Source organism: Stylophora pistillata, chromosome 9 (genome assembly GCF_964205215.1).
Source record: "Stylophora pistillata chromosome 9, jaStyPist1.2, whole genome shotgun sequence".
In the NCBI taxonomy this organism is placed as follows: domain Eukaryota; kingdom Metazoa; phylum Cnidaria; class Anthozoa; order Scleractinia; family Pocilloporidae; genus Stylophora; species Stylophora pistillata.
The window spans coordinates 23887055-23910200 of record NC_142527.1 but is presented as its reverse complement, the minus strand read 5'-3'; the positions used below and the strand labels follow the sequence as shown (position 1 = coordinate 23910200).

The following is a 23146-nucleotide window of genomic DNA, read 5'->3' as shown; positions in this document are numbered from 1 at the left end:
CTTGTCTGGATTAGCAACCGTAACAGGAAATGCGGTCGTGTTGTGGTTGCTTTACAGAAATGAGTCTTTACGAACAATTTCCAACCGATTCTTAACCTCGTTGTCAGTAGCAGACCTTTTAGTTGGGCTGGTTCTTGATCCTACCTGGATCGTCATCAGATGCTTGATTCGGCCACCAGCTGGGAGCACTTTGCACAACAGTATATACATGTTGTGGATTCACACAACCAACGCCACAACCTTTAACTTGTGCTGCGTGTCTGTAGACCGGTTTATTGCGATTCGGTTTCCTTTCCGTTATCAGGAGATTGTAACCAAGAAAAGATGCTGTGCGGTGATTATTTTGGTGTGGCTAATTTCATTAGGTCTTCCTTTCACCGTGATTTCACCATATTTTGAAGAAAATATTGAAAACTTAGTGCTGTGGTTGTCTCTGGCATTTGTAACACACGTAGCTCCATTATTTGTAGTCACTTTTTGTTATATGTTTATGTTTAAAACTGCACGACATCAATACAAAAGGACATTTCCCAGCGAAAATCTTCAAAGCTTCGACGTAAATAGCATTCCAGGGAATGGAGCCATAAAAAATTTCAAAGCTATTAAAACAATCGGTTGTATTTTGGGTGTCTATATTGTTTCATGGATGCCCAGTCTGGTTTTACTTGTGGTTCATTGTTATTATACGGCGGCGAGTCGCCTTTGTGACGATATCAAAGTAGACAGAGTTGTATGGCCTTGGGTTGAGGCAATCGCTTTTACTTCATCAGCAATCAACCCATTGATTTATTACTTCAGAAATAGCGACTTTCGCCGAGCCTTTCGCCGCACCTTCCATTGGCTACCTCGTGTTCATGAACAAAATGCACAAGACCTTAATGCACAACCAAAGCAGAGCTCAGTGTTACGAAATGGTGGAACTAGTGCCGGCTTTGCAAGTAAGGAAACAGGGCTCTGAGGAAAGCGAAAATTATAAATCTCTTCCTCATCAATTCTACGCCTGGCCCCTGGTAGAGACATGGTGTTCAAAACGGGAAACAGGACTCCTCAGCACTTTTATATAATTCTCTTAAATTAATTCCTAGACCTAGTTTAGACATTCAAGTTTTTGATGACATGTAATATTTATGTCAAACGCTTTTCCCTAAGCATTAGTCGTTCGTCAGTGATTGATTCGGGCATGATGTATAAAGAACTGACGTAGAACTTGTTTTTAGTGAAATCCTTTACATATAAAGGCTAGGAGAAAAACATTTTCTAGGCCATGTTTTGCTTTTCTTCGAAGGACTCGAGGGTATCAAAAGTGAAAATTTATTCCAAACAGACTTAGACCCGGAAACTGTTCTTACCAACATTGACTTACATTTATATTTCTAAAACCTCTTAATGTTAGTCTGCTTTTCTGTAAAAGAGTCATTTTAAGCGTGATGGACGTATCAGTTTGTCCAAAATCAAAATCTGTCCCCAAGGAAACTGTCTTTCGGCTGGCGCAAATTGGCGGATGATGGCAACCTTTGCACTAAAAATAGCCTGCTTTGCAACGGAAATTGGCGAGAGAAAAATGTTTCCTAAGTGGAACAATACCACTTTCATGTAATGGATTGAATTTCTGGGAATAATTGCAAAATATTTATTGTTAATAAAATTAACAGACCGAATGGCAGATTTGGATGTTATTATAAATTTACCCATCACAACATTTTAAGAGAAAATGGAGTTCATGCTTTCAATAAACAGCATATCTGAGGCGAATACACTTTGATATGATTGTAAGCAAATAAATTATTTCAGTTTCTGTTACACTATTCTCTTACTTCTCCTGTCGACTACATCAAATGTAAATGAAAATCAACTGTTTGAGTTGGGCGAACACTTCAGCTGTGCAGCGACCATGTATCTATCTCTGCCACTTTCCTTGTCCAATTTAGCAGCTGCAACTGAAAACACAGTTGCGCTGGGGTTTTTTTACGAACAAACTCGAACTGATTTTAGGCGTCATTGCCCGTTATTGACTCTTTAGCTGGGCTTGTCACAAACTACTTTGTGGATCCCTAATGATCGATGACAGCATTCTTTTTTCACTCAACAGGCAACTTCTAGATCCGGATAGTTTACAAATCGATTTATTTTCTGTTATCAGTAAACTCTCACCTCGTGTTTAAATGAGAGTTTGTACCCACGGTAAAAGTTCTCTATTGCTTAAATCCTAGGGCAAAACACGAGTGTAAAGGAAAGATATCAATCTTAGTTGTCTGGCCTTCGGCTGCTGTGATCACGTCTTTATCAGCGATCAACCCATTAACTACTTCTTTCGAAATAGGGAGTTTCGCCAAGTGTTTTGTCGTACCTTGGTTGCCTTGTAAACCCAGCGGAAGAATCACTCTACAAGTGGAGGTAAAACCGGACCGAAACTGGGAACTGGATAGACCAAATATAAGGATGTCTCACTTTATGAGGCTAGCAACAACTAACGAAGGGCAATTCAAACAAAACATTGGTCTTACAATTTTCAAACATACTTGTACCCAAATGATGAGCAGATTGTGATCTTAAAAGCTACTTTTCGTATGTTTTTTTTTTTCGAGAAAATCAGTTTGAATCTAAATGAAGATCCTGCTTGAAATAATCCCAAACTTGGGTTTCTTTATGATACCTAATGTTTCTGTCATTCTTCAAGTTTCATGAATACCTCCGTCGCCAACTCGAAAACTTAATTATTTGGATATATAATAATGGCAATTTGGTCGCCCCAGGCAGCAAAAATTGCGTGCAAATTTTGCTATCGATCAATACAATCGTATGCGGCAATTTGTCACTTTGAATCCCAGGATCCAATCTGTAAAACATGGTATTAACATCCCCAGCATGAACGACTGACTTTACTGGGAATTATTTGAGATGAACGAGGTAAGCTGCCAAACCGGGCGCACAAAGCGAAAGCCGACAAATTCAATCACTGGTATCAGCTATCGTCATTTTGCCGATCGCAGGGATCGGTAAAAACCACAATCTTCATGAAGACTGCCTTGTGTGTCACTGATTTGTTAAAATTGATTGATACTTAATTCTGCGAGAAGCGATATTCATAATTGTATGGTGATACCATATAAGAGTCGCAATTCTAATAAATATCTATAGAGATTGCACAACAGCTAGGACTGATGCGAGAGGCATCTTGGAAAGAATGTGATTGGTGTGGGTCCTATTCGGCAATCATAAGAGTTCATACCCCTCATATTGCCATTTTTCTCAGCCGTTTATTTTGCAGTCGTAATGTGCACTGGGAACCAACGTTAAAAGAGTCTAGTGATTCCATGTTTAAGAACGTATTGACAAGTGGACGGATGATTAGATATTTGCTTCTTGAGAAAACGCTACAAAGTACTTTCTCCTTTGTCAAATGCCCATAGGTATCAGATTTTTTCAGTTCAATTTATAAGTCAAACAACGCAAGAGATTCATTTAAATTCGAACACTTATTCAAATCTGAGCAGTTTCTCCACGGTTGCGCATTTTCTGAACTTAAGATGACCTTGAAGACTGGTGTTTTTTTTTTCGAAAATAGAAGTTATTTCCCAGCAAATATTCTTGTACCTATAGTATCTTCCCCGGTTATTAAAGTAGATGAACTCGCTGTTGCAAACCATCTACGAACAAATTATTTGTTCTCTTCAGTAAAAATCTAAGCAAAGGTCGACAATCCGTATATTTTGACCGCTGAATCATGTTTCAGAGCGACTCACACTTTTTCCTGTTCTGGGAAGCGGAGTTAAAATAGACAGCTAGTTTGCATATCCTCGACGCACGTTTAAACTACTGCTTTGCCGAGAGGAAAAATGAATCTTAGCTGTTTAAGAAAAGAACCGAGTGAAGCAACATTCATTGTTTTGTCATTATGTATCTCCTTTTCTGGTTTGGCAGCTGTATTTGGTAATACAGTTGTATTATGGCTGTTCTACGAAAACGGGTCCTTGTGAACAGTATCTAACAGACTTTTGGTCTCGTTGTCCGTAGCGGATTTCTTAGTGGGAGCTGTTGTGGAGCCAACCTTTTTAGCCGGATATCTTCCACAGTCGAAAAAACATAATCAGAACGTAAAACATTTATTATGGATTTACTCGACAGCAGCAACGACGTGGAATTTGCGCTGCGTTTCTGTTGATAGATTCATAGCAATTTGCTTTCCTTTCCGTTATCCAGTAGTAGTAGTGTTAAACTAGGAGGCAGGGAGACAAGACGTCCATGTTGACTAATTTGTTTTTTATTACATGTGCAGGCAAAAACACGCGTTCATCCGGGAATGCTGAATCACATAGCGATCAAAGTGCGGGTGACGCAATAACAGTAACAGTAAAGTGACGTAGCGTGACAGTAGTAGTAGTACTAGTAGTAGTAGTAGTAGTAGTAGTAGTAGTGACCTTTATTTATGTGTCGCGAGAAAATCTTGCTCATAGCACTAATTGGGGACACAGTGTAATAATGCTTAAAAAAAAGTGAGAAATCTAAAACCTATTTACAAATAGAATTATTTACCTAACCTATTTATAAATTAAAATTATTTATCAATGTCATAGTCTCATAATTAACTGTTACAAAGTATACAGTTTTTTAATCCATCATCAATAATGACAGTCAGGTCCGTTCTCCTGATTTTAGTCTTAAATCCATGCAGACTATCTTCATTGTGTAACTCTTTCGTAAGTTTCGACCAGAGGAGAGGGCCATAGTATTTAACAGAGTGCTTTCCATATTTAATAGTATTAAATCGAGGCTATTTGAAATCTGAACTTCTTAAAGAGTGTCTCCTATCGCAGTCTGCTTTCGATGTAAAAAGATCCTGTATTTGACTAGGAAGTAAGTTCTTTTCATGTTTTGCCTTGAACATGAGGATTGCTATATCTTGGAGCCTTCTGTTCACCAGTGATGGGAGTTCAGCCAGCTTCAGGGAGACCAACATAGGAGAGTGATTCATTGTTGAGAGGAAATGTAGCAAAAAATCGAACATTTTCAAAATATGGTAGCAACAGCCGAAAAATCGATTCGGCTCATATTCTCAAGTTAGGTAGGCCTTAAGGTGAAACAAAGCACTGCATACTTCGTTTGGCTTAATATCGATTTATTTTCGAGAAAATCAACAAAAGCTGAATTTCGTTCAAATGCCACTTTTGAAGCTCAAAATTTCAGGCGAATCTCGGAGCGTCGCGCCACGAATTGAAAAAAATTGGACCGATAAAAACTACCAAATCATTTATTTACACAACGTAATTGAATTTATCCGACCTTCTTCTAACAAGATTAAAAATAGGTCACAAGTAACCTGTTATTTAACTATGTGCTATACAAAATAATCGACTAAAAATCTGGCTTCTGGAAGGTGAAGTGTGGTTCTTTCCGATCTCCAAAGGATTTTTTGGAGAAATGATTCAGTGGGATTTAATCAAATTTTAAAGTTGGATAAAAGGAGCTGATTTGACGATGCCGTCAGTGATTCGAAAATGTACGCATTCACACGTAAACTCGATTGTTTCGCATTTTACATCCAATCTGCAGCTTATTTAATATAATATCATCTTACCGTCTATATTGCTGTACCACAAAAGCGGATTGCAGTCCTGAAATTGTTGCATTGCCCCCATAACAGCGTTATAACTTGACAGGATAGTCAACACCTCCTGATAATAATTGTTTACAACTGCGTATCTCAGGGTTTCTCATCCTCGGAGACCCAGGGGCTGAGTCGCTTTCAAGTTAGGGCATGAAGAGCCCCTGGGGACATCGTCTTACAAGACTAGCTCTAAATGGTCGCAGTCGTTCTGCCATCTGATTGGTGCCAGAAAATCTTTGAGTTTTTCTGCCCAATCAGAGCGAAGTGTGCTTTAGAGTCCTTTCGTGTGTTTTAACACGGACATATACTAGTAGCTTAGTTGCTCGCTATGTTTGTTTGGACCTTGTGACGGAGATTTGCTTGAGGTGAAAAGTTTCAGTCTCAGAACACAATGTAAGAGAAATCGATCAGATTGTCCGCGAAAATCTTCCTGGAATTTATTCTGAATACTTTTCCAGGTATCACTAGAGGACGTGTTTTAAAGTTTGCGAGGTTTGTATACAACACGATGGTTGCAGTCATTGATATGTCGCTTTAAACGTTAAATGAGATTTAAGTTAAATCTTTCTAGATTTTTTAGTAGTACAGTGTCATCTACCCACATGTAATAAGCAAAAGTTTCCACTCCTAGCTTTTCTTGTTTTTCAAGCGAAGATGAGATTAGATTTTGGCACGCACAGAAAGTTGCGCAAATACCAGTTGGTCGACATACCTGCGTGGCCCGTGCGGCGAAATAACTTCCCGGGACTGGCAAAGTTTCAGTCACAGCAAATTATGCAAAAAATCTAGAAAGATTTAAGCTTAACACATAGTTAACTAACGGGTTACTTTTGACCTATTTTTAATCTTGTTAGAAGAGGGTCGGTTAAATTCAATTAGAGTGTGTAAATATACGATCAAGAATTGCTCAAATTGCTGTCAACATATGTATTGATGTTTTTTTTTTTCAAGATTTGGTAGTTTTTATCGGTCCAAGTGTTTTCAATTCGTGGCGTGACGCTCCGAGATTTGTCTGACATTTTGAGCTTCAAAAGCGGCATTTGGTTGTTTTCAGTTATTATCGATCTTCTCGAAAATAAATCGATATTCAGCCAAACGAAGTATGCAGTGCTTTGTTTCACCATAAGGCCTACCTAACTTGAGAATATGAGCCGAATCGATTTTTTGCTGTTGCCACATATGTTTGACCGTTGGTAACATTCGCTCTTAAGAACTACTCTCATGGCCCTCTCTTGTAGTCTTTCAAGCTTACGTTTGTCTGAGGTCCTGCAGAAATGACAGATGATACTGCAGTAGGACAAGTGAGGTAAATTGGCGGCTTTATAAAGTTGTAGTTTAGCGTGAGTGGGTATTAGTTTTCTTAGACGTCTTAAAACTCCTATCTGTTGGCTGGCCTTTTTACAAACGAAGCTAATTAGTCCATGGGCCAGGGCCCCAACAATGGCCTTTCATTACCACTCGGGGGGACAAATGCTATCATACATTTTTGAAAACTGCAGTTACTCTAGTTTAATATTATGTATGATAGCAGTGCCCAATGAGTAGCTGAACAGGTGTTATCACGTGATCAAGTGACGTCACTCCTCGACAGAATTGACAGGAAACAAACGATAACTGTCTAATACTATTCTTTGCAAGCGTTTTAACCGTTCTGTAAGGGTATTTTATATACGAAAACGATAGAGATTTCTCCCAGATAAGTTTTTAAACTTCTGAGTTCAAAACTATTTAAGTGTTAACATGTTTTTCTTTTCCATGGCAGCGCTAAAATGTAGTGAGGTATAAGCGTAAAATTGTGATATTTTTTTGTTCAATGTCTAATCTCGCAAAATTTTCGCCAAACGAAAGGAGAAAAGAACAAGTGACTCATAGCCAATAGTTAAGTTAGATGCCGTTGCTTCAAAGACAACATATCTTCATTAACATCCGTACGCCATCTTGGATCCGCCATCTTGGATACTAAGATACAATTCTTCTAACATATAATAAGGCGAAATTGAATGAAAATTGAAAGCATTGCACCTTTAAATCAAACAAACTTATCACTTAGTCTTGAAAAGCCCTCTAGAGGTTAAGGAGGACGCAAACCAAAATGAAATATCTGAAAATCGGAGTAATTAAAGTTAAAAAATTTGCCAGAATCCAATTTCATAGAAGAATGATAATTTCATGATTGTCTCAATAAAAACTTTTAAACCTAACGGATGTTTTATTTATGGAGTTTTAATCTTCAGTCTCATCCACATCGTCCTTAGAGAAATCGTCATCATACACCTCCTCCTCTTCCTCTTCCTCCTCTGCACGATTGTTGCAGTTGCGAAGCCGACATTTATCTGTGCATTTGAGACCATTCGTGATGCACGTACAGGTGGGAAATTTGCATGATCTTGCACAGGAACAGGATAGCAACTCAAGAAGAACTGCAGGTGCTGGTTCTCCGCTCATCCATTTGATGGATAGTAAGTTTTCTTGTTGAACCCATCCATGACCCACAGGTGAAGGTACTTGAGGGCCGCTCTGCAGACTCCTTCTCCAAACCGCTGCTTGATAGTTTGTTCTCAAGGAGTGCATCCGTAAACAATCTACATAGGGAGGTAGCTGGTTCGAGTCAACTTTACCTTGCTTCGCACAGAATAACCTATAGGATTAATAATTTCTTAATAAAAAAGCCTTAGTCAAATTAAATTTAGTTCAGAGTCCAGAAGTACACCCAACAATTTGATAGATTTCGATTGTTCTATGTTAGTCCCATCTCTATGCAGGTTTATACTATTATTTGCCTCAGTTCCAGAACCCAAAAGCATGAATCGATATTTCTGGACATTCACTTGTTGCAGGTTTTCCTCGTACCATTTAGTAATTTTGCTACCTTCACTCAGCAGTCTCTCTTCCACGATACTAGCAGACGAGCCTGAGGCAAAAATTTGATGATCGTCTGCATACATCGAGATTCCCTCCTCAGTTATATAAGTGAGATCATTTTGAAATGAATTCCACAAGAGGGGACCCAAGGATGACCCTTGAAGGCAGCCTCTTATTGTATCTTTCAACTGACTGGTCACAGGACCTTACTTGACCCTATTCCATCTGTGAGAAAAATACGTACGCAGAAGGTTGAGGGCTGATTCTGAAAAGTTGTATGTTCCAGTCTCTTAACAAGTAGTGGTGGGCTAACAGAGTCAAATGCCTTACTCATATCTGAGGGTAATACTCCCACAAGTTTTCTACTATCTAGATCTTCTACTATTTAGATTTAACCGGCTTTCGGTTAGTTAAATAGATAGAGCGCTGGACTGTTGTGCGGGAGGTCGAGGGTTCAAGCCCCGGCCGGACCAACACTCACGGTCTTAAAATCATTGAGAAGAATATGCTACCTTTTTATAACATCAAGAAATGGTTAGATTGGTTGGATATTCTAGTCTTCTCGGATAGGGAAGAATAAATGGAGGTCCTGTCTCTTGCAGGGTTAGGGGTAGGAGACGTTAATTTCCCACGCACGAGATTACTGTGTGATGGATGTGCTCCCCTGGGGTGGGATGGGTGGGTTTGTTGAAGGTTAATCCTCGTAGGAGATCTACGTCTTATTGTTTCTGCTCCATTACTTGGTACAAATCCTTAAATACTAATACTAATACTAATACTAATACTAATACTAATACTAGATCCATCTTCCACTTCTGAACTAGTCTCAATAATGTGGTTTCACACCCATTGTTCTTTCGATAGGGTGTCAGGCTATTGTTTAGGCTATTGTTTATTGTTTAGTTTAGGATCCATATACTCCGTAAACTGCTTCCCCAATAATTTCTCAAACAGCTTGTCGAGGGTTGGTAGAACTGTAATTGGTCGGTAATTCTTTAGTTCTTCTCTGTTGTTACTCTTGTGGACAGGCACCCATTCCCCTCTCTTCCAATCGGATAACCATGTCACTTGTTCGATGCTAGTATTGAGAATCCTAGTAAGTGAAGGGGCCAATTCCTCAGCTATTAGTTTTAAAATTCTGGGTTGCAAACCTTCATATCCAGTTGCTTTACGAGTATTAAGATCTTCAAGGGCATCCTTCACTTCATGATGATTTACGGGTCTGAAACAAAAGGAATCATTTGATTCCCCCATATATGTAGAAATTAAAGGTAGACTGCTATGTGCAATAAAATGTTTCTCAGTTAAATCATCTACCTGTTCACCTCCTTTTCCCTTGGTCATGGATGAGAAATACTCAGAAAGACACTCTGCCATTACTAACGTATCTCTTTCCAGTATGCCATCAATGGATAAATGTATTTCTCTCCTTGTCCTTTCTATCCAAAAACAGTTTGAAGGGATTCTATCAAAGAAACGATGTTGTGTGTTGATAACTGTAATCTGGATTATTTCTCTGTTCCTTCCTTTCCCAGTAGTATTTGTCAAAAATGAATCCTCTGGTCATCAAGCAGAACTGTGGCGTTACGAGTTTGATGGCTGAGTGGCAGGTGATTTGCAGTCTAAACAGAACGCAGGGTTGTCGGAACAGCAACAAGATTTCCAAAATGAACGTATACTCAATAAACTCTACACTAGTACGTAACTTAGTAAACTTACACGGCCTCCGCCAACTTCACACAACTTGTAAAATACACACGGCCCCCGCCAACTTCAATAAACTTGAAAAATACACGCGGCCTCCGCCAACTTCAATAAATTTGAAAATACACACGGCCTTCGCCAAATTCAGCGAACACTGCCTCGTCACGCTTGACTGATCACAACTGCTCACTAACAACTCTCTTCGCTTGTCAAAACTTAGTTAAAACTTCGCTTAACCTATCCTACTTATATACTCACGCGATAAAATACTAGAACTTTCTAAAAAAACGTCTAATTATAGCAACATTACAAAATATACCGCTTTTGGAAACGATTAGATAATGTACTAAAATAAACAAGCCATGACCTTTCGCGAAGCTTCCAGAAGGTCATGCATGTCACGCAACACTATTTTTCGTAACATGTGGTTATCATTCCCATTTATGTTATTTGTATTTTCGATCATGGTGGTATCTTTCTGCTACATTTGTATTTTCAGAACAGCCAATTAGCAACAAAAGCAAGTGAAGAAGGCACATCTACCATCAAGTTAATTTTAATGCTGTTGCTATCTATCTGTATCCCGAGGTAGTACAACAATCTTGCAGCTTGTAGGTGTATATTAAATCATAAACATCTTGGGGGCTTACTTGCAAGGGCAGTGGCTCCCCAGTTAACAAGAATAAGAGTTTACAATTATTCGGATTTTCTTAGTTATATTACGTTACTCCTTTTGTTTCCTTGTAATAGAGAAGAGGAGTCTGCTTGCAAAGGCAGCAGTTCCTGTTTCCAGTGCTGCATTTCCTTTGGGTGGGGTGAGCATCAGGATTGCAGAGAATCCTAATGCTCTTTGGCGTTTTTGAGTGCCCTCACCTTTACTGGGCCATAAAAGGTTTAATTTTGTTCCTCGTAAATTTCTCAAGATCTCAAAACATGTTTTCATTAAAGCGGCTATGGGCCTTTGTTCATTGCCATTTAACTCCAACCAGTGGTTTGTTTTGATTTGTGTTGGGGCCCAGCAAACGAACTTCAAGATATGCAGAACTGATTTATTCCTATATGTAGACTGGACAAAGGGGAAAAAAATAAATGAAATATTTGCTTGTGAATGGGATTTTTATGTTTTTTCTCCTGGCAATCTAATGTTTAATTGTCTTGTCGTGTTACCGGTTACGTGACAACATCCGGACATGTGCCTAGAGGTCCCGGGGTTAAATCAATCCATGACCCTCTAAGACTAAAGGTCGGTATTGCACAATCTGCTGCTATAGCGTCATTTTATTCTTTGGCTGGCTGGGAAAGGAGAGTTTTCGCTCCCAACCCTGCCCTTATTTTGTCCTCTCGGCAGAGCGCTAGGTTGTTGTTTTCCAATTTCGTTTTTGAGTGCCCTACCTTTACCGGGCCAAATGTTTAATTTTGTTCCTCGTAAATTTCTCAAGATCTCAAAACATGTTTTTATTAGAGCGGCTATGGGCCTTTGTTCATAGCCATTTAACTCCACCCAGTGGTTTGTTTTGATTTATGTTGGGGCCTAGCAAACGAGTTTCAGGATATGCAGCACTGATTTATTTATATATGTAGACTGGACAAAGGGGAAAAACATAAAACCATGAATTGGTGGCAATTTCGATGTACAACGTCAGTCTTGCGGGATTAGAACTCTTTCTTCTTCTAAAATCTCTGTTCGCTCTAACATATTGGCATAGTTCCTGCTTACCTGACGAGCGCTATATATTTTTATCCCATTAACTGCGGTAGTTTACAAGAATTTCCAGCCCAAAGAAAAGCTGTAAAGGCACATGTCTAAAATTACAGCTGTACGATACATTTTTACGTTTGTTTGACATCGCCGAGTCATTGGTCTAGTCGTAATTCATAAAAAAAACGAAATGACTTTTCCGACTTCCGAAAGAGCTTATCATTAAATTTTCAGGAGACTGAGAGCTGAGTTTCTTGTGACCCAGACTGATATTTACTCTTGAAAACAAATAATGACAGATTAAAATCATGCTTCATTTTGGTTGTCATCAATTATTCTAGACACATATACGTTTTCTGTTGTTAGATCAGACTACAACATTTATCATCAAACTGGCCCGCTAACTCGGTAGGAATCAATGCGGTCACTTTTGTGATTAGAACGAAACTCCATTTAACTGTTAACCAGGAGCTGTTAGCGATAGGAGTATTCAAATTGAGAGTTTCCTCGTAGACATCCTGTTTCAATTTAATAAAAACACCTGCATGTCAAGGGAAACTTTTCTGTTAATTTTGGTTCTAAATTTTCCACAAAATCACTTGAATCGTAGCGACGACTCTTTTTCATAATGATAGGAGGATTAAGACATTGATAAAGATTTCGAAACATTTTGCTGGAAAGAGTTCTTGTTGTTGTTTATTTTCTTTTTCTTTTTCAACTCACCTTTTCGGAAACTTTTAAAGACCAATAAGGCGCGCCTGTAAATAAAAAAGGGTATTGGATGACTGGGATATGATAATCTATCCAAACACTCAAGTTTCAGAAAGATCTGTTTGGTTTGGAGAGAGTAAAGGAAAATTTCAAGCATTTCTAAAGCTTAATTTCTTTCTTCTGCTGTCGCTGTCCGCCATCTAACCATGAATGATAGCGACCCAAACGATCAGCTTAGCAGTGCAGCGTCCATCGTTCTATCACTGTGGCTCTCCTTGTCTGGTTTTGCAGCCGTAACTGGAAATGCAGTTGTGTTGTGGCTATTCTACAAACACGAGTCTCTACGAACAATTTCCAACCATTTCTTGGCCTCTTTATCCGTAGCTGACCTTTTCGTTGGGCTGGTGATAGTCCCTGCGTGGGTCATTTTCACATGGTGGTTAACATTTCACAGTGTGGTTAGCTTCTTTTTAGAATTTTTGTGGATTCACACGACCGTCACCACTACTTTCAACATATGCTGTGTTTCAATCGACCGATTTATTGCCATTCGGTTTCCATTTCGCTATCAGGACATTGTCACCAAGAAAAGATGTTACCTGGTGATAATTTTGGTGTGGTTATTTTCACTGGGTCTTCCTTTCTCGATGTTGTCAGTACATGGCGAGCAAAGTATTGATGTTTCAGTGCTGTGGATTTCTGTGGCAGTTATAACATTTGCTTTTCCAATACTTGTAGTCTCACTTTCCTATATTTTTATTTTCAAAGCGGCAAAAAAGCAATTTCAAAGAATATCAGCAGGAGAAAATCCCACAATATCCCACGACAATTCCGGAGTTCCTAGAACGCAAAACTTTAAAGCTATAAAAACAATCGGTTTCGTTTTAGGTGCTTGTATTATCGCATGGATACCCAGTTTTGTTGTTCTGTTTGTTGATTGTTACTATACCGTGATAAATGAATGGGATAAAGTTGACAGATTATATTTTAATGTGTGGCCTTGGGTTGAGGCAATCGCTTTTACCTCATCAGCAATCAATCCATTCATATATTACTTTCGAAATAAAGAGTTCCGTCAAGCCTTTCGCCGGACCTTTCGCTGGTTACCCAGTGAAAACAGAAAGGAGAGGAAAACAAGAACCGGGCTGAATCCAACTCGAAACTCAATGATGCGAAATGGTGTGAGTTCTGGAGATGTAAGGAATAAAAACCCGAGCCCCGAGAATATCTTAGAGGAAAAATGACTCTGGCATTGATTGATGAAATGGACTGCAACTCTGGTTTGTGCATTAATAACAAATTTTATAATAATAGTGTGTTATATCTAATAAAAGAATCCTCTTTGCAACAGTCCTTAGTTTGAAAGTCTCTTGATACGTACAACACCCTCCGCACATTGCCTAAATTTTATGATTTGCTTTTGCAATTACTCAGTTGCGTTATATGGAGATGTTAATAATATAATATAAAACAGGTTGTACTTTTCTCTATAAATGGCATCAGGTGATCTCAGGTTAGTCGGCGTCAATTTAGTGATCCCAGCTAGGATGATTAGGTCAAATCTATATACGTATTGCAGCTTGCTGATAGAAGCTGCTTCAGCCGGAAGAAGGCCTGAGCAGTTTTGCATCGATCTCTAAATCATTGTAGATTTCCTAAAAATACTCATTACACAATATTCGTATTTTTGATGATATTGAGTGCCTTACATTCACACATTCACACATTTACAACGAAATGACAGTTAATTATTATTCTGTGATCAGGGAGCATTTTGTGCTTATGAAAGTTCTTCTCCATTCAGTTTTAGCAGGTGACAAACTTCAGATCAATTTCTCGCAGAGTTGTATGATAAGTATTGAGGTAACAAACTTAGGATCATGATCCTCTCTTTTTTTTCCTCAAACCATTCCGAATTTGACTCAACAGTGGACCTGGTGTCGTTGCTTATTTTGGAGCCAAATTAAATTGTCAAAAGTTTTCTAAGAAGCTCAATCAACGTTCCATGGTGATTAGAATTGTCTGTTTAAATTGAAGAGTCTCTCGAAGAGTGAGAGCTTGAATATATATGAATATATTCTTCAAATTCTAGAGTTAAAGCTACATTATCATAGGAAAACATGCAACAACATTTTGTCGTAATCTGCAATTACATTTCAGGCGTAAAGAAGTCCTAATGCAGTTTTGATTATGTAAAAGTTTAAAGGAATTGGGTTTTTTTCGCTGGAGGGGGTCTGGGTGCCCGTTTCTCGAAAGTCCAGGTAACTTAACGGGCCCGTAAAGCTGTTCTGTTTTCATTCCAGATGGGGAATTCAAAACTTTTGAAAATGATGCAATAAAACTATCAGCTAAAGAAATAAAAGCACTGGTTTGGGTGTTAGAACCTGCTTTCCTATTCTTTAAATTTTGAGTGTTAAACTCGGCTTCGGGCCCGTTAAGTCACCAGGACTTTCGAGAAACGGGCCCCTGGAACGAGAATTCTACTGAACTTCACCCTAACATTATCCCATTATTGGCTGAGGTTGACCATGATATCGTCAAATCATCAAATTCGTCATTTGTCGGAGGGAATCGGACGTATGCCTCCTGAGCCAGGAATGTTTTCACTTTAAAGTGCACCTACACCCAAAAAATTTTTTTCGCTTAACGAAGTAAGCTTATTTTTTGGAGTATTTCTGCGCAAAAATTTTTTTATTTGCTCAAATCTTCAATTTTCTATGCCCAGTCAAAATACGGAAAATCGGCCGCCATCTTGCCCCACGACCGAGTTTAAAGAAGAATGGCTCTAGCGGGTAATGTGACGTCAAATCGAGAACACGAAAGTCTGCATCTCACACATTTTCACTTGTTTGGGAAGATTGTCGTCGATATCGTCCGAAATATGCCGACTAGGTGTGTTGTATGAAGATTGTATGGAGCGCGATACCCTCTTGCAAATTTCGCACGTTGCTACATCCTTCTACAACACACTTAGTCGGCATATTTTCGGACAATTATCGACTACAACCTTCCCAAAAGAGTGAAAATGTGTGAAAAGCAGACTTTCGTGTTCTCGATTTGACGTCACATTACCCACTAGAGCCATTCCTCTTTAAACTCGGTCGTGGGGCAAGATGGCGGCCGATTTTCCGTATTTTGACTGGGCATAGAAAATTGAAGATTTGAGCAAATAAAAAAATTTTTGTGCAGAAATACTCAAAAAAATAAGCTTACTTCGTTAAGCGAAAAAAATTTTTTGGGTGTAGGTGCCCTTTAATTACCAGTGTTTGTTAGATGTAAAATCTCTAACACTCGTTGTTTGTTTGGTTGATCCTTCCTTAATCTCTTTTCTCTTCAAGTTGTCACAACGGGGACTAGCTTCCATCTATCTAATGAGGAAAGCGAAGGTCACCTTTTATCAAGGTGACACTTCAGGTGGCACTATTAAGCTGTCAATCTATTTGTATCATCATCGTTCCATATCAGCCAGCGAATTATGTTGGATCACGTATGACAGTTGAGAGTTTAAGCAAATCCCTACGGCTAGCGCTGCTACGGCTATCGTGGTTGACGAGGCTTGGGGAGAGTACGTCGCCGTAGCCCGCGAAAATTAAACTTTAAGCTACGTGAACTACAAACCAATAAGCGTCTTCGCGGTAGTTTTTGCACGTCTAAAAACTCTTAATGACTTCGTCCAAAGAGACGAAGGATTTTATTTTAGATATATCAACTAAGTTGAAATGGTAAATTGGCCACCGTAATGATTACAAAAGCTGACGTTTCGAGCGTTAGCCCTTCGTCTTTCGCTCCGACGAAGGGTTAACGCTCGAAACGTCAGCTTTTGTAATCATTACGGTGGCCAATTTACCATTTCAACTTTGTTGATATATCCAAATTATTTCGTTACTCCCACCGACGCAGCCCCAAACAGTTTCTTTCGAAACTATCAGCCTTTATTCATTTGGATTTTATTTTACTTTGCTATGACAAAGGGATTCTTAACGATGAAGAACTCCCGGTTTTGTGCGAACAGTATGTCTCCAAGCTTAGACCTACCGTACAGTGCATATCCACTTTTCGATCTGGATGAGATGGAAGATGATGAATGCCTAGCAGAATTTCGAGTGAAGAAGAGAGATATACCTGCACTTGCACAAGCGCTTCAAATCCCAGACTGGAATACCTGTAATCAGCGGAGCAAGGAGATATTGTCTAATAGGCCCACTTCACTTCCCTAGCACGAGAGGAGTGCCTTTTGAAGTAACGTAAAGATGCAGTACACAGATTATACCATCCTTTTTTTATTTCTTCTTTGCTCTTTGGCATATTTTGGAGTAGACTTTCCTTTATTTTTTGTGATTTCCTTGCCATAGGGGTCTACCAAAATTTGAAAAGTGGTTACATTCTACGAGGGGAAGAGTCTTTATATATCTCCAATTTTTTTCTTCTTTTTCTTCAGATTTTTTAACTTACATCATGTACGGCCGGCATTTTGAATTGGTTACTGAGGGAGTTTGGGAAGTGAATGACGCTTTCTCATTGTTGAATTGCAGACTCAGCCGGATGCACCTCGTGAGTCCACAACAGTTTGACCACTATGGTGTGAATATCCATGTCGACAAGAGTACAGACCATACTAAGTCACATTCTCGCACAATCTGTCGCGAAAGTGCAGACACGCTGTGACAACGCCGCTCTCTGTCTGACTGATTGCAGCAAAAGATTTCTCAAATATTGAACATGTCATTCGATGAGACTTGTTTGGGGTACTAGTCACCGAGACAAGTCGTAGCCACCTTAATATGAATATAATCTGGTTTTATCCACTGAGCTGATAATGTAAATCAGTCACTGTAGAGAGTTTCTAAGCTGACGTTTCGAGCAGTAGACCTTCGTAAGATTCATCCCAGTCGCCTTGACGAAGAGGTAACGCTCGAAATGTTAGCTTAAAAACTCTTCACAGGGGATGATTTATATTTTTAACTTAGTTGATAAACCAAGTTATCTTGTCACATTCCCCACCGACGGAGCACCTCAGTTTCGTTAAAAATTTACCCCTTTTATTCATTCTACTTCAATATTACCTAGTGCGCCCCGACCTTATAAATTCTTTTTTTTCCTTTCACCAAAATCTCGTTGCCTCCGCCGTCTTTCTTTATATAATTTCACTTTTATCTGGGATGGAGACTTAAGCTCTTTATTCTAGCTCTCTCAATTTTTAAGATCCACTCTATCTAACCTTTGCCGTAGAACGGCGTTCTTTATACATCCTCCGTAATGACGAGCATTTCACGGGAGCAAAATTACACGCTATGAGTGACTTGTCTGATATGATAGAAAAGAGTTATTTTGATCATATTTCATTTACATTTATTAAGAAACAGAGTTATGTAAAATAAGCTTAGAAACTATCGCTTCCGCTTGATCATCAATTGTTTATGAGGGGCGCCAGGTTTGAGATTAAACGACAGTACTCTTCGCTTGAATTGTCCTCAGAGTTTTATCTCATAAGTCGCCAAGTTACCACGAGTACCATTCTTTCGTTCAATCTGATTTCGCTCTGGTTGTTTTTTAAGGTCTGGTGCATTTTGTTTCGACTTGTGAAGACAGGGAAGCCAATGGAAGGTGCGGCGAAAGGTTCGGCGAAATTCGCCATTTCTGAAGTAGTAAATCAACGGGTTGATCGCCGATGAAGTAAAAGTAATTGCCTCAACCCAAGGCCTTATTTTATTACACTTCCATTTTTCTTTCATATTACAAGATTTAAACAACAGTACAACTAAAAGTGACATCCATGTGATGATGCAAGCATCTAAAACAAAACCGACTGTTTCGATGGCTTTTAAATTTTGCATAGCACGAACTCTACTGTTGTCGCCGGAGTCAAGAGGTTCTTTACCTGCTAAAATGCTTCTGAATTGTTTTCTTGCTAATTTGAAGATGAATGTATAGCAAAAGAAGACCACTAATAACGGAACCACTGACGCTGTACATGCAAAGGGCATAAAAAGTTCTCTTCGATACCTTCCAGGTTGAAAGAAAACTATTGAGGAAGGAAGACTCAATGAGATAAACCATACTAAAATAATGACTGCAAAGCATCTCCTCTTGGTTAAAACGTCTTGATACCGAAAAGGGAACCGAATCGCAATAAAACGGTCGATTGAAACGCAGCAGACGTTGAAAGCAGTGGCGGTGGTTGTGTGAATCCACAACACTAATCTAATATCAAACAAAATAAAAAGAGACTCTTGGCTGAAACCAACATCTGATGACAATCCAAAACGGATCCATGACGAACCCAACCACAACGTCCGCCACAGATAATGAGGCTAAAAACCAGTTGGAAATTGTTCGTAAAGACTCGTTTTTATAGAGCAGCCACAACACGACTGCATTTCCAGTTACAGCAGCTAAGCCAGATAAAGAAAACCACAGTGGTAGAACGATGGAGGCTGCACTGCTGAGATTTTCATTCGGGTGGCTATCATTCATGGTAAGATGATGTAAAGTAACAGCAGAAGTTGAGGAGAAGTTTGAGAATCGTCTTAAAAGTGCAATTACGTGTCCTTTTTAAGGGAACAGGTGTTACTGAATATGAAGAGATGTTTCTGCCCCTTTGTTTGCAGAGAATTATTCTGACTGAATTTTCCTTATCCACCATGCAAATTATTGAGAGGAACACCTAATGTACGTGCGAGCTTTATGAAAAAAGATTGGCGTTAAATGTAAAATGGCCCTATTATCTTTTTCAAAAAAGCTTTGAAGATTTAAGGCTTTGCTAACTATTCGCAAAAGTTAAAAAAAAGCACTACGAAAAGTCTCCCCCCGAAAGGCAGTTGCTTTTGTGACAAGAAATTTACAAGAAAACACAAAACATGAAAAAAAACATTAACGATTCTAGATCAGTGCAGAGGGGCCCTGACTTGAATCTAACTACCCAAATGTTAATTTGATCCTGGATACAAAAGTTAAAAATAATTACGTCGAGTTTCGAATTCAAAATCAATCTTAAGATAGTCTGTAATTTAATGCGTGTTACACGTAATGCGCAAGTGAAGCGTACTCGAGCGGGGAGGTCCGCGGCATTTTAAACACTTTAAAAATAGAAATAATTACGTTTTCAAGCCGAAATGAACGTAACGGGTCACTTACCGACCAATTAAGTGGAATGAAATTTTCACTGTCCATGCCCATTAGGCCTCTCAAAGAACACATTAGAATGGCTTGGGAAATTGTTCGTCTTAAAACGAGGAAGAAATATTTATATCATAAGGGAGATGTTATTATGTTAATTTTCTGGTCCACCGAGCATTGATAATCCAATTAGCACGATTTTCGGTATGAGCTCTGACGAGGAAAAAGATGGAAAAGAGAGGTAGTAAGGAAAGACGTATACCGCAAACGGTGAACACAAAATCGACTTCCAATCCTGCCATCTTTTTAATTTTCTTGTGCACTGAGACGTCAGTAACCAATTGCATAGGCTATAAAAGAAGTGTTTCTACCATTAGCCGTCCTGCGCCAAACTCACCAAAAGAGTGTTATAGCATGATGTCATGACAGCCATGTTGGCAAATTAAATAAAATGAATTGGTGACAGTTTCGGTGTACAACGTCAGTCTTGCGGGATTAGAACTCTCTCTTCTTCTAAAAACTCTGCTCGCTCTAACATATTTGCATAGTTCCTGCTTACCAGATGAGTGCTATATGAAATATTTGCTAGCAAATAGGATTTTTATGCTTCCTATCACTTCCTTCTTCTTATTGTTGTATCATTATTGCGAAAAGGCAGAACTATCTTTTTTGTTACGTAATAGTAGCATACACGTGCCAAGTGGCCAGCGGTATCCCATATTCACCACACGTACGCGCGATTCTGAGTGGATCAGGCACATTTGCCTCAAACTCGTGGACGAGCAAGCCAAAGTTTCAAAAAATTTGTAACATTCTTAACAATTTTATGTTTTGGAAAATGTCATTTTGATTGAACTTATTTCCTTGATAAACTGGCTTTGGGTTTTACCCATAGTTTACCCTTTGTTACAGGTACATTCCCTTTGCCTTGGAAAATGGCTGGAGTCATACCTATTCCAAAGGAAGGTGATCATGAAAGACCTAACAACAATAGACCTGTTTCACTACTGGCTACCTTCTCTAAAGGGTGCGAAAATGTGGCTTTGAACCACCTTATGGCTTTTTTAGAATCAAGACAAAGTCTTTTCTAACCGCCTCCCGGTTAGCTCAATGGATAGAGCGCTGGACTGTTGTGCGAGAGGTCGAGGGTTCGAGTCCCGGCCGGAACAACACGCAGGCTCTTAAAATAATTGAGAAGAATTTGCTACCTTTCTATAACATCCAGAAATGGTTAGATATTCTAGCCTTCTCGGATAGGGACGAATAAATGGAGGTCCCATCTCCTGAAGGGTTAGGGGCAGGAGACGCTAATTTACCACGCACGAGATTGCTGTGTGATGGATGTCCTCCCCCGGAGGTGGGATGGGTGGGTTTACTGGGCCCGCAATAATTGGCGCAAGCTGTTGCGGTGTCCCTACCGGTCGGCGAAACCGAGCAAAGCTGAAATAAACGATTTCCTTCAACAGAAATATCTCTTATAGAAACAACTGACATCATTCTGGAAGCAATGGATAGGCAAAAAGTTACTGCGGTAGTCCTTTTGGATATGAGCAAGGCTTTCGGTAGTCTTAATCATTACATCTTTTTTTTAAAGCTGCAAGATATCGGTCTGTCCCCTGCAGCTCTTAACTGGTTTTCTAACTATTTGTTCAATAGATTTCAAGCTATCCGCATCAATTCTGTACTTTCAGACAAACTACCAATTCAAAGTGGAGTACCGCACGGGAGCATCCTTGAGCCCATCCTGTTCAATATTTATGCCAACGACCCACCCTCCGTTCCTCACTGAGTGCTGCAAATCCAAGACATATGTTGATGACAGTAAACTTTACATAACTTTCCCCCTTCAACAGCGCGAAAATGTTGTGGAAGACATGAACAAAGACCTCACCAAGATCAGGAACTGGAGCTTTGATAATCGCCTCCTCCTTAATGCAACAAAAACTAAACTAATGCTGTTTGGTAGTCGCCGAATGATTGCCAAGATCCCAAACTTCAACCTGTCCTTGCTTGGTAAAGATCTGGTCCCTACCCGTTGTGCTAGGGACCTAGGTGTGATATTTGATGATCACCTTACTTTCAGTGATCATACTGTTAAGACCGTTTCATACTGTATGTCAAGCCTGACCCAAATAAATCGCGCCAAACATGCTTTCGACAAAGACTTATTTGTAACCATAATTAAGAGTTTAGTTTTTAGTAAAATGTACTATTGTTCAAGCGTATGGTCAAACACTATTGTTACTAATATCAACAAGTTACAGGCTATTCAGAACTTTGCTGCCCGTATGGTGACAAGATCAAGAAAATTTGACCATATTACACCAATCCTTAAACAGCTTCATTGGATGCCAGTTAAAGACTATCTATTTTATCGTGATGCCATGATGATATTTAAGTGCATGAACAGTGTGACACCGAGCAACCTTAGTTGCTAAGAGAGGCACGATTAGTGGCCGCTCGACTCGCAATGCATATACACTGGACATACCGCGCTACAAAACTGCTACGGGCCAGCGAAGTTTTTTATACCGCGCAGTGACCATTTGGAAAAACTTACCCAGTGATATAAAATTGATCTCCTCGACGAAAATTTATAAACATAAGCTGATAAATCATCTTCTGATCAGTCAATTTTGATTTTTAACATTTTATATATATAAATACATCTGATCCGTATACTTTTATCTCCCCTTATTGTAGTTATTTCAATTATAATTATTGTAATTATTGTAAGAATTGCTGGTTTTTACCTGAAGTAAGAGCCCTTTCCAAATATGGGCATCCGCCATAGTTGTGTCCCTCGGTGTGCGAAAGTTATATTAATCGCAAGTCATCTTTGTCGACCTTCTCCTGGTTTTTGTGGAATGGTTCGCTTCCATCATGGATTTACCGGAAGGTGAAGCTGAAGAAGACTTGAAGACCCTTCCCTTTAATATTCCTGTGTTGTCAGATTAAGCTAAGGCTTTAGACAAGCAAGTAAAGGGACGATATCTCGAAAAGATATCAGTCGTAGGAGTTGACCCTGTCAGTATTCCTTATGAGTAGTTTGACTCCGAGTGTTTGCCCCAAGTAGAAGCGACTGATTTGCTTGGATATTTCGTCTTAGAGACAAGCTTTTATACAAGACAGCAGTTTAAAGCCTACAAGATGATGGCGATAATCGAACAATTCTTAGCCAAACTGGTTGGCTTACTGGTGATATAATACAACAGGCTGAAGTGCTGCTACAGAAAGAAAATTCAGTAATCGAAGGATTGTAGCGGCCCACTCTAGGCCCAGCACATAACTTTGATGTTGTCTCTAGGGAATTTGTGCAAATTCTGCATACCGGAAGTAATCACTGGGTTTGTGTAAGCTCGATCGGATGTTTGCCTGGCCATGTAAATCTCTATGACAGCCTCTACCATGATGCCATTTCCCAAGAAGTAGAAAACCAGACAAATGAC

The 23146-nt window shown here is 39.3% G+C and overlaps 3 protein-coding genes and 1 pseudogene across 3 annotated transcripts in view; 3 read left to right on the top strand and 1 right to left on the bottom strand.

Annotated features, from left to right (window-relative positions):
- Window positions 1-1800, top strand: part of LOC148723924 (histamine H2 receptor-like) — a 2693-nt gene extending 893 nt beyond the window's left edge. Inside the window, exon 1 of the mRNA XM_088733682.1 lies at window positions 1-1800. This exon is cut by the window's left edge and continues 893 nt beyond it. Coding sequence (XP_088589808.1) covers window positions 1-958 — 958 coding nt within the window. The 3' untranslated portion in view covers window positions 959-1800.
- A 10960-nt stretch (window positions 1801-12760) lies between these two features.
- On the top strand, window positions 12761-13825 carry LOC148723923 (beta-2 adrenergic receptor-like). The gene has a single exon (XM_088734510.1). It carries the CDS (start codon window positions 12788-12790, stop codon window positions 13823-13825), a length of 1038 nt encoding a protein of 345 aa, XP_088590636.1. The 5' UTR covers window positions 12761-12787.
- Window positions 13826-18052: 4227 nt separating this feature from the next.
- LOC148723922 (beta-2 adrenergic receptor-like) lies at window positions 18053-19167 on the bottom strand (annotated as a pseudogene).
- Window positions 19168-20632: 1465 nt separating this feature from the next.
- LOC148723921 (uncharacterized) lies at window positions 20633-22135 on the top strand. The gene is made up of 2 exons (XM_088734509.1): window positions 20633-20663; window positions 21354-22135. The coding sequence occupies exons 1-2, from the start codon at window positions 20633-20635 to the stop codon at window positions 22133-22135; spliced, it is 813 nt and encodes a 270-aa protein (XP_088590635.1).
- Window positions 22136-23146: the final 1011 nt, after the last annotated feature.

Bases quoted from the DNA above. Each gene is read 5' to 3' on its own strand.
- LOC148723921 (XM_088734509.1), top strand. From the start codon at position 20,633: ATGGCTGGAGTCATACCTATTCCAAAGGAAG. The intron at 20,664-21,353 runs GTGATCATGAAA...TTTGTTCAATAG, and splicing joins CATACCTATTCCAAAGGAAG to ATTTCAAGCTATCCGCATCA.
- LOC148723923 (XM_088734510.1), top strand. From the start codon at position 12,788: ATGAATGATAGCGACCCAAACGATCAGCTTAGCAGTGCAGCGTCCATC.